Genomic DNA, 15995 nt, shown 5'->3' with positions numbered 1-15995 from the left:
TCTAGTGACATACGACGGAAACATGTTTAACTCTTAGCACATTATTTTTACGAAAGTTAATAGACGCGAAACAATGACGGAGACAAATGTTTTAGAACAAAGTCCCATATTGTACCGTTTGTGCAAGGGGTCATTGACTCATGTTTAAGACGATATGAACTAAGTGACGATAAGATTGATAGTAAATGAACGCAATGATATTCCCGTCATTTGCTTATAAACTTATGTCACTTTATAACAACGTATGCGTATTATGTCTGAATAATATATCTCAGTGTTTGTAACGCCTGCCTGTCTTTATCTACGACGCGGATAGGAAAATTAAATTGTTATATGAAACAACGCGTGATTAACTTTTTAGGAATATAACAATTTGTAAGCGGTAGTACAATTATCCATGTCTAAAACTCATATTCTTTGATTGGTGTATATAATATTTGAAAGTACGCTAGAAGCCATATCAGATCTATGCCGGAGGTCTCTGTAGTGAGAATCAGTAAAATATAGTGAATAAACAGTTAAATAAGACTCAATTAACTTATAAGTGATAATTATACAAATTAACCTTAACAAAAAAGATGGGTTCTAATCACTCTGTTTCATGTCCTGGAGAAAAAAAAACGTGACACAACCTTTCGTGTGAGATGTCGTCCTGGATATCCAGTACTTCTGACACCGCATTGCATGGAAACATTTAAATGTACATCACGGTACTTCATTTTGGTAAATAAAAGAGACCAAAAGCATAATTAAAAAACTGTATCCTTAGTCTGACCTCGATTAAAGTCGATGTTAAGCTTATTTAATAATACAAAAATAAATAATCAATTTTATAATATTGGTGTTCAATCAACATATACATATATGTTTGTATAAAAAACATATTGGATAGTCGATGGGTGATATTGATCAAGTAACATCGAGGACAATTACTGACAATCACGCAATGTTCAATTTTCCCTATACGGAATAGCGTTTAAACGAATACCTACTAACTCAGAACACAAGTTTTGTGGAAGAGGTTTGTGTTTTATATGCCGCTTATTAAATTTATTTTAAAATCGATAGACTACTAAAAATGGCTTAATCGTAATCAGTTATAACACAAAAAAAATATGAACTATAAAGATCACCACCTCCTTAAACTTTTTTATAACTAGCTCCCGTTGTTGCTTTGCACAGATAAGAGTTAACATATAACATTATATTGAGGGGCGATACAATGAAAAAAAATATGTTATTTGGGCTAAGAACCTTTTGGGCGAACATATGATATATTACCCAAAATTTCATCACAATTCGATGAATGGTTTAAGAACTCATACAACATAAAGGAAAAATTTAGGCCTTAGAAGGCATCAAATGTTAACCATAAGATTGGGTCTCGACCCTATCAAAATAAAAATCAAAATTTAATTATACTTTATTCAAGTAGGCTTTTACAAGCACTTTCGAATCGGCATTTTACAAACTATATTAATTGAAGCTACCACCGGTTCGGAATTTAGATTCTGCCGAGAAGAACCAGCAAGAAAATCTGTAGTTACTCTTTTTCAACATTTAAAATACAAAGTTAGGTTAGTTAAATACAATTATATATGTGTATAATATATCCTGTCTGGAAGTCAACAAGTATTAGCTCCACGCATCTTCTATTGAATAATATTAAATTGGTACCGTAAGAAATATTGAACCATCCCTTACATCGTGAATGCGGAACCAATCTTGAGAACTAAAGTATTATTATATGCACTTAATAATATCATCTTGACCGATTTCGGCTACGTCGTCCAATCTCTCAAAAAATACTCGCCAACAAATTGCTAACGTACTTCTATACTGGCTAATTCAAGTCAGAAGAGTCGGTGGGGTACCTACCACCAAGTAAGCATTTGTTTTTGATGGTATCTATCCAGACCGGAATAAATGAGACTAACCACAATGAATTCATAATAAAGTTTACATTAAATTTAAGTCAAAATTATGCAACAAATACTGAAAAAGAATTATCACTTCCGAAGCATTTTTAATTCTTAACACAGGCCGCTACATAGAACATTTATCAAAATTATCGTTAATGTTTACAAATAAACAACACAGGGGTCAAGTGAGACTAATTTGTGATTCTAAGAATGATAATATTACATTGTCGATCGGACATTTGATAACGATCAAATTGAAAAGTTGCCCACGCAGAATTAATTGAAAAAAAAAAAAACGTAAATTACTAAAAACGGTTTATGCTTACCTTAAAACTGTAAAGTTACCTTCCGATTCCGAACTCCTCAATAGAATAATAATGAATTGACTAGCTATTGACGCTAAAATTATTTCAAAAGGAATTGTGGTTTTCCATTAAGATCAATAAGGATAAGGAGATAGAATTGTCAATCAGAAATAGTTCAGGTATGTAAGATATGTTTTATTATAAACACAATGCACGCCTTATGTGGTTTTTATTTATTAATAAATAATTCGATTGTCATTAGAGTTCTGGTAGCCTATCTAGTGGTAAGTTTATACTAGTGGTGACATTAAAATAAATTGTACAACCTTATGTGAAATAATTTGGTGATGAATCGTGATAAAGATATTTATCTCTTTCCCTTATCAATAATTATTGACAAATAAGCACCAACTATTGTGTTTCAACAACCGCTATATGGCATTTAATACTAATTGAGATGGAATAATAATTCTTCTTCTTCTATTTTTCACTTTTCAGCGGAAGTTATTATGATCGGTCTAATTTTATGAAGATCAACTTATTTAGCTATTCGTATTCCAAATTCACGTAAAGCCGCAAAACATGAGTAGAGCTTCACGTATTCTTTGAGGCTCCACGCGACTTTCGCATTGTATCAAAATTTATGTTATTTATTTTTCAAATAAGTTACAGTAATAAATTCAAATTAAATAACAAATCAAAATTATTCCAAAATACACAGCGCCAATTTGTAAAACAAAACCAATGCGCGCGTGAAATGTTTTTGAAAGAAGATCCATTTGAAAATCTTATTTTATTTTTCTTAACTCGCCAGTTTGCTTCCTTCATTGGCATTTTACCTTTAGGTACGCATTAAACCTATTTGCAAAATATTCAAAGAGGGAATTTAAGTTTTGTTTGAATACGAATTTTTACTAGCTTCCTGTGGTCTTTTTTCAGTTTTTTTAAATAAGTACCTAGTTGTTAAACATTTTTGGAGAGCTACACAAACCATAATGTTTTTAAAAAAATCTGCAGGACAAGTTTCATAACGTTTGTTTTTTTAATATATATATCTATATTTTTAAATAAAATTATATCGATTTCCAGCTTGAATGTTTAAATTTGGAACGATAATTGTTAAATCGTTTTTCTAAATCAAAAGAAAATCTGAGATTAAAATTAATACTTTAAGTCACATTTTTAACTTATTTAAAAAATAAAGCAAAAACCCTGTTAAATCAAAAATCGTTCACTTTTGCATAATGCGTATGGGAGTTATAATTATCGCAAATAGTCACCCCTACCACCTCCTAACGGAAATACGTCGAATTACCAATAACCCTGTATAATGGCGGAGCTGACATTATATTTAATGATTCATTGAAATCGCAACCCTAGATCGGGTCAGTTAGTCAACCACCGCGTTGTTTCTGTCTTTTATAGCCACATTCAAGGCATCATTGCTACCAGTTTTACAATCTCACTGGCAATTTTTTATATCTATCGCTTACCATTTCTAGTAGTACAAGAAGCATAGATGACGGTGGCAAAGGAAACTTTTAGTGTCAATGTCGTCCAAATCGACCCAAAACAAATAATGAAACCGAAGAATTACAAGCGGAAAATACCTTTCCTGATACCTAGCAAAAGTAAGCAACCTTTAGACTAACATTTTTAAACACATAATCACTGTAAACATAGTATTAATATTAATATATAAAAATGCTTACCAATTTAATTTATTTACGTAATTATTTACTGGAAAAATTCAAAAATACACAGTAACAACAATAGTTATGAATAATGTTTTTAAAACTTTATGACACATTTTATTTTTAGCCAACAAAGTCGATGTATCAGAATTAAAACAAAATAAAGCTCCTGCGACGTTCCAGAAATCATTACGAGTCACCTTGATAATCGGACAAATATTTTCACTGCTGCCAGTGGAAGGAGTTTGCAGCACATCGCCGATTGATGTTAGGTATTTGTTCCAATAATAGTTTCATGGTTTTCTTGGAACAGTTATAACCTGAAATTAGCAAATAACTTATCTCCCCTCAAGGAGATTTTTTTTAGAATATATTATACTACGCTGCTCTAGAAACTGTTGAGAATTGTTTTCCTTTTTTGCTGAACATAATATGATTTATAAGTATAATTTTATTACATTGCAAACTCAGCGGTTCTTGCCTTGATGTGAAACCACGATTTTGGGTTTAGGTGCGTTTTTTTATATTCTGTTTCATCTCTATTCCTAAAAGTAACTACTAACTTCTTACCATTGCTGTTACCATTTGAGGAGTTAATCGCACAGTTGCACTGATGTTACTAAGATATCCGTTTTGTTGTGATAATTATTTAATCATTGTATTTATTGTAAATATGTTACTACTACAAACAAATGCATTATTATTTTTTTAGATTCGTATGGTGGTCATTCAAATTTACTTACCTAATCTTGTCGCTGATTGGACAATTCTTTATCACATTTATGTGCTTCTACAGAATTTTTCATAGTACCTCTTCATTAAATGGAACAAGTAAGTCTTAAATCATTATAATATTTTATTAATTATAATTTTTTCACGAAAATTGTTCAAGTGAAATATTATACGATACGATAAGCTTGATAGGTCTAATTTTATGTATTATAACTTGTTATATGTTGATTGTACAGTTATTGCTCATTTTATTGCTAAAATTTAAGCTCCCACGAATGGGATAGTCTTCTGGATTTTGTGTTCTAGTTCAATAATTATAAAAATGGTCATTCCACAGGGATCAATTTTATGTCTTTTTCTATTTTTGATATACGCAAATGACCTCCATGTCTATATTAATTGTATTTATGATATTGTATTATTTGCTGATTATATATGATTTATTTTTAAAATCACGAGATAATACACTAATTATTATAAGTAATATACGTTGTAAACAACGTATTTTCTGATTGGATTACAATAGATTTTGTTTATTTGATTAGAATTTCGTTTTAAAGGACAAACGACCAAAATGTATTGTGTTTACTTTAACAAATGTAAAACAATGAAACGTTGTGCTTCTCGTATAAGACAATAGATATTTCAGAGTGAACGATACCAAAGCATTTTAAGTAATTACTTTTGTCGAAAAGTCCACTGTAATTCTCATTTGTCATCCAATAAAGCACTTAGCTAGCAGCTATATATATTATCTATGGTATCGTGATCGATTCGAATCTTATTCGATTCTATAATAAAATCCAGCAGGATATCTTACATTTATCAAATTATACGTTTCCAATTTTGCTTTTTATTACGATTTTGATATTTTACAATTAGGAGATCAGACATCGAAGATTTATAATCATTCTAAACGTCTTATACATTATGCGATTGTGAAGATAGAGAGAGAGGTAAGACTCCTTGACCAGTTCCTCAGTGAATGTCGATCAAAGATTTAATCGATCATAAATATTTCTTTATGTTATATGCAACTTTCATTTTCAGTTAGATGTTTGTTTTGTATTTGATTTCAATTACTTATTTTAGTTAGTAAGATCATTTGCAATATAATCTAAATTTAATTGTTGTTAAAATTCAATAATTCATATTTTTATATTTTACAATTTGTATATTGTATAAACTAAACTGCAGGAAACTATTGTGATCAACTTTAAGTCCACTGCGCTTTAAGTTATCTTATCTCGTTAATTAAATAGTTCTCAGCTTGATGCAGCTTCGATTCAGGAACAAGATTCAAACTTGGGCTTTAAATAATCTACTAAGTGATTTGATATATAAGGTTACAGTTTGTTTAACTGTCTGTTTACGAGAATAAATTTAAATCTAACATAGTGCTAGTTCGTTGGTTTGTTTCATATTAAACAGTTTTTTAAAATAATTATAGAATATGATTTTTTTTTTATTATGGCGGAGATTAAGTTGCTTCAATTATACGTATTGGTTATTTCATACAATATAATAATTTACTTTTTTATGGTACATACATGAGATTTATGTATGTACAAGTAGATGTATAATAGATAAACTAAATATTAATATCTCGGTCAAGTGACCAAAGTCATGGAATGAAAGTCAATATTCTTGATTTTACCTTTGTCAATAGGAATTAATAAAGATTTTTTTAACAATATGTTAAGGGGCTCCCTTTGTTGCCGATACAAGGGTCTCGAGCACGATGTTGCTTGACGGAACATATTTTACGTTCCTTACGCTGGAGCCTCAACTTCCGGTTGCGTCTGTCATGCTTCCCATGAAATATATTATAATTTCTCAATTTATTATTTACTAGCGTTTCGCCCCGGCTTCGCATTTGTTCAATTTATTAATTGAGATATATAAATATAATTTACATCTTACTTTAATTTGATATGATTTTTTTTATCTTTTTGTCTTACTCATTTGAAACAATCAAATACATTTAAAACTATTGTATGTAATGTCTTCGCTATATTATAAGGCCACTGTCTATTTCAATTCCGTCTATCAATATATCACAAACAGTTAAGTCATTAATTTTAATAATAACAACGTGACTATGATATGTTATGTAATATATTAAGTCTTTTGATATTATAACTTTCTAGAAATTTTAGGTATAAATAATTCAATTTACTCGTAGCTCATGAAAGAGAAATATTACGAACTAAAATGAACAAATTTTGCATTTATCAATGAAAGTATGATATGCGGGTAGCTAGAACTTTAAAGAAGACGATTGATTTGAATAATTTTATATTAAAAATGATCCATCTTCAGAAAATTGGCACGAATATTCTAGAAATTTATGACTTAAGATTCGTTTTATTTCACATTTTTATTAGCTATTTAGTTCTATTACTATAAAATTAATTTAACAATATTTAATTTGCTTTTCGACTGGCAAATATATATAATAATATTGAATATATATAAATTATAACTCGAATTTAATAATATTCTGTTTAGAAATAGCAAGAATATAAAGTAATTAGACTATTAATTAACAACATCGCACCTTTTTTAAATAAGCTAATAAACGAATAATAATTATTATTCGAACAGAGATGACCTAGTGGTTAGAAAGCGTGCATCTTAATCGATGATTTCGGGTTCAAACCCAGGCAAGTATCACGGAATTTTCATGTGCTTAATTTGTGTTTATAATTCTTCTCGTGCTCGGCGGTGAAGGAAAACATCTTGAGGAAACCTGCATGTGTCTAATTTCAACGAAATTCTGGCACATGTGTATTCCACCGACCCGCATTGGAGCATCGTAATGAAATATTCTCCAAACCTTCTTCTCAAAGGGAGAGGAGGCCTTAGCACAGCCGTGTGAAATTTACAGGCTGTTAATGTAAAAAAATGTAATTATTATTTAGTGCAGCGGTTATCAACGCAGGATGTTTAAATTAAAATTTAATTCAAATATTTAGTTGCTTTAAATATTCGATTCTGGAACGATAAATTTATGCAAACTACAGCAAAGCACACGACTACAAAAATTCGAAAGTACATAATTATGTATATAAGTATAACGATGAATAATTAAATTAAAATAATTTGCATGTAAATCGACGTTATATACTAATTTCACATATTCATAACTTTGTACACGTAATTATTCTCTGTTAATTAAAGTAAATGAGCTTATTGTCGTTACAACGGAATCAATCAATCAAAATGTACTCAATTAAAGTAGGTTCTTGCAACCATATCTGATCAAAGATTCAAGTTAAAAAAGTATTGAACAGATGAAATGCTAGCGTATGTATATTTAACTTCATTAAATGAAGTGTTTAATGTCAAATAGTATACATTAGTTCAGTTAGAATAAGAGTTTGTCGAAAACAATTTACTTTAATTTCGTTTATATAGCCATAGTGCTCTCTAGCCGGCCAGTAACTTTTTTCCGCTCTCTAAAATTAATAATTTGTTTAACAATTTAGTAAATTGCAGTCAGGAATCCTCTTTAATTTGCACATCTACGGCTGGAGCTGTTCAAAATGAGATTACAAGCGATTTTTTACGAGCAGCTATCGTCCCGTAATCACTGGGACAAGAATTAATATAGAATATTATACAAATTCCAGCTCCGTTTATCTTCTATGGAACAACTTGTATAACAACGACGTTATTCCTTCGTGTTGCCCTTCGTTGGCCGGACTTGATTCGACACATAGCCCACGTGGAAGATCAGGATACATATTACGATCGAACACTCACTCTTAAATGTAACGCTACTTGTGCCGGCGTCTTGTTCCTAGCTCTAGGTAAGTCTCCATTAAATTCTGCATTTATTTATGAAAAAACATTTTTTTTTATTGACGTTTTAAATATTGTGTTTAATACTATTTCGAAATTCTGACTGATTGATTTTCAGGAAAAAGACATATACAATCTTAGCTCCCAAGGTTGGTGGGAAATGGTATGTCATTGGTAATGTAAGGAATTGTATATGTTTCGTACTGCGTCAATTTCTATGCGCGTTGGTGACGACTTAACATTTGGTGATAATTTGCTCGACCGCTTATTTATTAAATAAATTACTTATTAAATAAAAAAATTAAAATGCGAGTACGTGTAAAGCACATGCAATCTATCCAAATCGGTGATACACATGATGAGTGGATGTTACCAAACCAAATGGTCTTGCACAAAACCCTACAAGCAAGTAAAAACGTCCAGGTCACAACAAACTCCATACTAACAAAATGAAGTAACGCCATAAATATGATCATTGTTTTTAAAAATATCTGTTTTAATCATATAATTATATTATTTTAGTGGAACATCTGTTATCATTGTTGTCCGCTTACACGGGAGCAATGGTATGTCAGAGCGATATGACACACGAAAGCTTCGTGAAACATTTTTATCCATGGGTCTTCAACTATTTGCCTTATTCATTTGGTTTGGGAATATTAACGCAGGTAATTTTATTGATATTTTAACTCTCCTGAGTCTTTCCATTTATCATCATCAGTTATCGTCATAAGAGCCGAGATGGCCCAGTGGTTAGAACGCATGCATCTTAGCCGATGATTTCGGGTTCAAACCCAGGCAGGCACCACTGAATTTTCATGTGCTTAATTTGTGTTTTATAATTCATCTCGTGCTCGGCGGTGAAGGAAAACATCGTGAGGAAATCTGCATGTGGCTAATTTAAACGAAATTCTGCCACATGCGTATTCCACCAACCCGCATTGGAGCAGCGTGGTGGAATATGCTCCTAACCTTCTCCTCAAAGGGAGAGGAGGCCTCTTAGCCCAGCAGTGGGAAATTTACAGGCTGCTAATGTAATGTAATGTAAATATATTATATACAAAGTCATAGCCAAGCTGACGTAGTCGACAGAACACGTGTCTCTTAGCAAAAAATGACGAGTTCTCATCACTCTGTTATCATGTTCTGGAGGCAAAAATAGTGAGAACCTTTGTGTGATAAGTCATGTATATTCGGGACTAATTACACCGCATTGCGTGGAAACATTCAGAACTACACATAGTGATAATTAAACACGTTAAGGTTTTTAGATTTCTTGGTTGGCTTAATAATGATGTCGAGATGGTGACTGCTATTTTATCAGAAGAATACCCTATATGTCGCCATTGAAAAGATCTTTTTCATATTAGTATAGTGAACAGCAGTATTTATAATCTGTTCTTTTTTTTTATTATTTAGCCCATTCCTCCCATATTTGTATCAAAATAAACTATTGTAATATTGATCTTGTCAATACATCGTGGGATCTTAGCCAAGAGAATATTGATAATTTTTTTTACAGTGTCTTAGTAATTACTTCTTTTTTTTCATACTGAATGCATACTCTTACATCATCACAATATGTTGATTCAACTTAGTGATACGCGATATAAATGCTTGTATCCTTTAAATTATATTATTATTATAATCAATCAAATCTTCCTGCTCATTTGAATTTAGCAATAAAATTTATTGTTGTAGCCTAAGTTATTCCTTATTACATCAGCTTTCTGCCAGCGAAAGTCCCGTAAAAATCGATCAGATTAGCCGGAAGAAACAGACAGACAGACAAATATTAAAAAAAAATTATTATTGTATATTTATCGTGTATACATATGTATTTAGTAAAAAGCGGTTATTTTAATATTACAAACAGACACTCCATAATTACATTTTATTATATGTATAGATGAATAGCTTTACTGGTGTTGAAGTCTAGGGTTGTTGTAGTTAATCTCATTACCACTCTTTTAATCTATCTATCATCTATCTATATCTATCATCTTTTAATTTGTCATAAGTTTTGATTTTTATACATTGTGTTCCAGTTTCTCCACTTCCAATCGACGTTTATTTGGAATTTCTCTGATTTATTCGTGATATGTATAAGTTACTATTTAACCTCAAGGCTCAATTATGTCAATAAACAATTACTCAACGCTCAAGGAAAGGTAAAATTATTTATACTATATTTGTTAAAATTTTAAAGTGTACCTAACGACTTATCATTGTCATCCTGCAATCCGTAACAATGATTTCGTGAAAGGGACGGAAGTGTGTAACAGAAAGCCGAGGAAGCGCGATATTTGATTTGACCAATGAGCGCGGCTTAATAATGTTGGCCGTCAGATGGTATTAATTCATTTTCCAAAATGATATTATGTTAATATTGCTTATTACCATTGTGAGATACTATTGTAAGGCTCGTTTCCCGATATATATTTTAATTATTTCTATAATCAACATATTGCTTAGTTGTGTATGCTCATTCATAAAATCCGATCAGCTGAGTGCATATAATACCTTCTTAAAGTGAAATCTAAAAGATAAGTATACACAAAACGACATTGAAAATAGTGTTAGCTGTATTTAAATTACTAACATAGCCCTTTATATAATTAAACTTCCAGGGAACAGAATACAAGTGACACGAATACGACATGTAAGGCAAGCTTAAGATATGATTTAGTCAATTGAGGGCACACGTATTAAACAATGAGCGCATGAGGGTAATGTCTTTTGAGAGCGCGTTTCGTGGAATCGACTGTAGTCGTATTACCTCTATGATATTCAATAAGCTCGACGCGTATTAGTCACGTGATATAGGTATAAATTCTCGAACTAGTGCAATATCGACTGTATTACTACGTATTTTGTCTACTGACAAGTCAAACTCGATAATGCTGTTAATTTTTAGTGAGTGTGAGTTATCTCTGGCACAGTTTTGCAATATGTCTCTGTCTAACAAAAAATGTTTACTCTATTAGAATTTAAAATATCCTGTTTAAAGTAAAATAGATCTCTCATATAAAAAAATTTTTTCGTTTCGTTTCAGTATTTACCCGAGGTTTTCTGGAGGACAGTTCGCGAAGAATACTGTCGCGCAACTCAGCTCGTGAGAAGAGTCGATGACGTCATCAACGGAGTCATTTTTATTTCATTCGCTAATAACCTATTCTTTATCTGTCTCCAGCTTTTTAACTCTCTGGAGTAAGTTTCTTATTAAAATTGAATTATGCTCGTTTAAAAGGCGGGTAGTAATATTGAGTATCTCACGCGGTAGTGATCACTATTTTGTACATTATTTTTCTAACGGTACCTACTTACTCATCACCTATCCACCGCAAAATTTATTTCATATTTCATTCGTATTTCGGTTTCAAGGGAGAGTAAAAGCAAGAGGTAAATTGAATACACAGTTGTATTTTAGAGATCTTACTGAGTAACTACTGAGTTTCTTGTCGGTTCGTCTCGGTAGACTCTACTTTCCGTACCGGTGTTAGCTTTACATTAAACACTGTAACATGTCGATTCATGAGTGCTTTTATGAGCTTGATTAAAGTATATTTTGATTTTTGATCCTACACTTGACGGCATATATGTAGTTTGAAAAATATTGGATCCCTTATCACATTATTAACAATTGCTCCTCTGCCCAGAGGTTGTCTGAAAGAGTTGCCTGTTTTAGCAACTTTAGTACATTCCGTAAAATAGTACAAACTTGTTACTCCTGTTACTCGACTGCACAGAGTCAGTAACTCTTTTGTGGGGCAATGTATACAGTTCTATAACAGGATCCCAGAGAGCGTTCAAAATGCTTCTGTTGCCGAATTAAAAAAAATGTTAACGAACGCTTGTCTGCGAAAGGTTACTATACAATTAGTGAGTTTATGATTGATAGCACACCTTTGGAATGAAACGATCGCCTCCTGGCTATTCCTATTCATATTCCATATATGTATTTAATTTGATTGACAAAAAAAAGACCCGCTGAGTTTCTTTCACCAGTTCTTCTCAGATCAGGGTGTTTCCTTTTCCGAACCGGTGGTAGTGTATAATTTAACTATCAATAAGTAAGTGTAATGCTTTTATATTCAATAAAGTAATTTTTGTTTGAGTTTTAGTCACGTATAAATATGTGAATTGGAGTGTAATGAAAAAGTCACACACAGACAGACAAATTCGCTAAGCATCTTCTAGATATTTCACTTACAATTGTTATAATATTTAAATTTATTTAATTTTTCTTATAGAGATGGTATCAAAGGAAACGGAGAATGTAACAGTCGTGGTAAGGGGTGAGTCAAAAGTTATTTTTATGATTATAAACGACAGGAGTTCCACTTCTATTTTTAAAAAATTGGCGGCGTGATTTTGACATGTTCGACCCACAGTGGGTTGACAACAAAAACGTCGAATGTTTCTCGATAAATACTTGACGTAAGCGTAAGTTGAATTCGTAATATTGAATATGAATTAGTATTTACGAGTTTGTTTCATTGAATAACTGGCTGGGTTAGTGTCAAGCTTATAAGACTGTAGATTCTGAGCTCCTGCTTGGGGTAACTTGAAATTTCTGTACTAGAGTCATATTGGTCAGTTCTAATGCACCAATCTTAGAATCCACTGTTCTGATTTTAAAATATATTTATACTTTTAATAGCCCAGTAATTGATAAATGTTTTAGACTATATAACTTAACGCTTACGCCCCGAGGGTGACGGGTGAGCTCTAATGTTCAACGCGTATGAAACCGCTCCGTGCTAATAATATTACATTATACTGTTTATTCTAGGAAGCCCAGCATCCTTGGAGGTTACGAGGCAGCTTCATATTTCTTCTTCTCTCTCGTCTTTCTCATTGCTCGATCTGTCACAGTGTCACTCATCGCATCTCAAGTCAACTCAGCTTCAAACGTACCAGCGTCTGTCCTGTATGACGTGCCCTCACCAGTATATTGTGTGGAGGTGACCTTTTCTTTTAATTTATTTTTAAATCCATAGTTTTATTTTTGTTATTTTACTTATATTCGTATTTGACGCGACGGAGACACGGTCAGAAGGATATTATTTATTTATTGGGTAACTAATTGAGCACTATGTATGCTATCATATAATACTATGCCTGGTATGTTATTCGATACGAGTCCTGCAAAAATGTTGTATTCGATATAGAACTTAATTTCACCATGTAGTGGAAAAAAATCTGCATGAAAAATTGTATAGACAGTTTTATCATAGTCGTCAAGACGGTGCCAAAGTAAAATTATGAAATACAATTTGAAAAGAGAACGAAAAAATATTTTTTAATAATGTGAATGTCACTATCTATATGAAACTATAACTATATGAAAATCACTACAGTGAATGCTTCCGAATGAAGATATCTATTATATTCGTTAAGTAATAGCATTTTATTGATTGAAATGAGCAACTGGCCAAAACCGATAAAACAATATTTGATTTAAGTTCTACTGAATATCTACAGTTTTAATAACCCAATCAAGCGAAATTGGTAGATTTTAGATTTCGAATTAGAAGTTTGTCTTTTTTCGAAAATTTACTATAGTTACGATTACTACTAAAATATATATATTTATTATATAAATAAAAAAAATATATAATCTGATAAAAAACATTTTGTTTAGTACCTTTCGTGCACAACTAACCGTATTTAGTATTCTTGTATTGTCTCTATGTAAAAAAAAGCTTTTGAAGCTTTTTGTAGATTATTACAGGCTACTTCTGATTTTCGCAATTTCGTTTCAGGTTCAAAGGTTTTTGGATCAAGTGAACGGAGATAACATCGCTTTGAGCGGTTTACAATTCTTCAGCGTTACACGTGGATTATTGCTAACAGTAAGTCAGGAATATTCAAAGCTATATATATTAAAAGATAAAAATTTTGCCTTTGTAACGATTTTATAAATGAAGCTGTATTATTGAGCTATATTATTATTTTATCATTATTATTTATTAATTCGTTTTTCCACATTAAATTAAATTTGATATTTAGATTAACAAAATGTTCCATGAGGTACATCCAATCAAATCCATCAAAACTTTTTAGATATAACTAATTTTATAGCATAAGGGATTGACATTAGGGATCAGCTCAAGTGCATTGAGACAAGACATTATTATTCTCATTATATTCTCAAGGTATGCGATAAGATTTAAATAACAGCGAAATTTTAAATATTATTCAATAATAATTCAATTAAAACAAAAAAGGTCCATTTTTTTAAGGATGCAAATATATTGCTGCTTTAAATAGCAGTCAGCTCCTCTTGGTCGCTCACTGAATTGTAGTCAATTGACCGTAACTCGGTGCGCAAAATCTCAGCACCGAACTAGCCTTGTGATATGCATCAATGATTATATCCGCAAAACTTACGCTGAGACTGTCGGTTTAAAGATTATGACAACTTCTCTGTTGCCAGTGTGTTGATGACAAAATCTTCGTCTATTAAACTTCAGCTATGCACGAAAATTTAATCGTTTTTGTTTTTATTTAATTTAATAATTTTCCATTTCAATAATAATAAAAAGGAATAATACTATTATTATTAATAATATTAAATAGCGCAATAATAAATACTATTATTGCGCTATTCTAGGTTTGCTCATTAGTCTTACCGAGTCTTAAAATACTATGAAAAAAAAATTAAATACTTATCATATTAAAAATGGAATACGTTCTATTTAAATTACGTCATATTTCTTTCTTTTTAATTTAACTGGAAGAAGGTTGCGTTGTATATTGACGACAGTAGTTAAATAGAAATAGAATGTTTGATTTCAATTTGAAGGCAACCAAATTAAAAGTAATTGGTGATTTTCTTTTGCATATTGGTATAAGAAGTGGATCTCAATTTATTCCATACAACTTAATAGTTAGTTTGTGGGTTTAAAGTTTAAATGTTAGCGAGTATTGCAAATAAAAAATTATACAGTTGAAAAAATATCTAAAATTTTTTTTTTATTTTTCATTATACAAAACTTTCGCTGAAAATGCGTAATTTTCACAACAAATTATTTTGACATGTGAGATATTATTTGGACATGTGAGAATTTTTTGAAGTTTAAGTCATTGACTACATTAGGAATAAAAAAACTGTTATATGCAGTAGAAGAGTTATTAAAATTTACACTTTTTGTAGGTTGCTGGTACCATCGTGACGTATGAACTAGTGATGTTCCAGTTCAGTTCGCAGCCTCAATCATCTAACATTTCTTCAACAAGTCCAACACTATCATTTTATAATAACACAATTATACCAATTTTGTAATCTACCAAACTTGTTTAATCATCTAAAAATAAAAATTAAATAAACCTTATATTATATATAGTAGGGGAGGCAGTTTTAAAAGTTCCATGGTTTAAAAAAATCTCTCAGATTGGTTTGTCTGGAAGAGATGGCTAATTAGCCATAAGTCCGCCCATTGTACACACATAAAATAATTGGTTATATTGTTGTTTTGAGCATTATTTCTATTTTTAGTTTTGTTTTTTTTTGTTTAATCCTAAGATTT

General features: G+C 31.1%; 1 protein-coding gene across 1 annotated transcript; it reads left to right on the top strand.

Moving 5' to 3' along the window:
* Positions 1-3644: 3644 nt before the first annotated feature.
* On the top strand, positions 3645-15779 carry LOC113392474 (gustatory receptor for sugar taste 64f-like). Its single transcript, XM_026628925.2, has 11 exons — positions 3645-3858; positions 4049-4193; positions 4634-4752; positions 8289-8468; positions 8983-9128; positions 10509-10631; positions 11516-11670; positions 12714-12758; positions 13256-13427; positions 14229-14318; positions 15623-15779. The coding sequence occupies exons 1-11, from the start codon at positions 3747-3749 to the stop codon at positions 15749-15751; spliced, it is 1416 nt and encodes a 471-aa protein (XP_026484710.2). The 5' UTR covers positions 3645-3746; the 3' UTR covers positions 15752-15779.
* Positions 15780-15995: the final 216 nt, after the last annotated feature.

Source organism: Vanessa tameamea, chromosome 5 (genome assembly GCF_037043105.1).
Source record: "Vanessa tameamea isolate UH-Manoa-2023 chromosome 5, ilVanTame1 primary haplotype, whole genome shotgun sequence".
Taxonomy (NCBI): domain Eukaryota; kingdom Metazoa; phylum Arthropoda; class Insecta; order Lepidoptera; family Nymphalidae; genus Vanessa; species Vanessa tameamea.
Note: the sequence above shows the minus strand (reverse complement) of the source record. Positions and strands in the feature narration are given on the sequence as shown.

Coding starts and splice junctions, on each gene's coding strand:
- LOC113392474 (XM_026628925.2), top strand. CDS start 3,747: ATGACGGTGGCAAAGGAAACTTTTAGTGTCAATGTCGTCCAAATCGAC. Junction 9,129..10,508: donor GTTTGGGAATATTAACGCAG/GTAATTTTATTG, acceptor ATTGTGTTCCAG/TTTCTCCACTTCCAATCGAC. Junction 12,759..13,255: donor TGTAACAGTCGTGGTAAGGG/GTGAGTCAAAAG, acceptor TGTTTATTCTAG/GAAGCCCAGCATCCTTGGAG.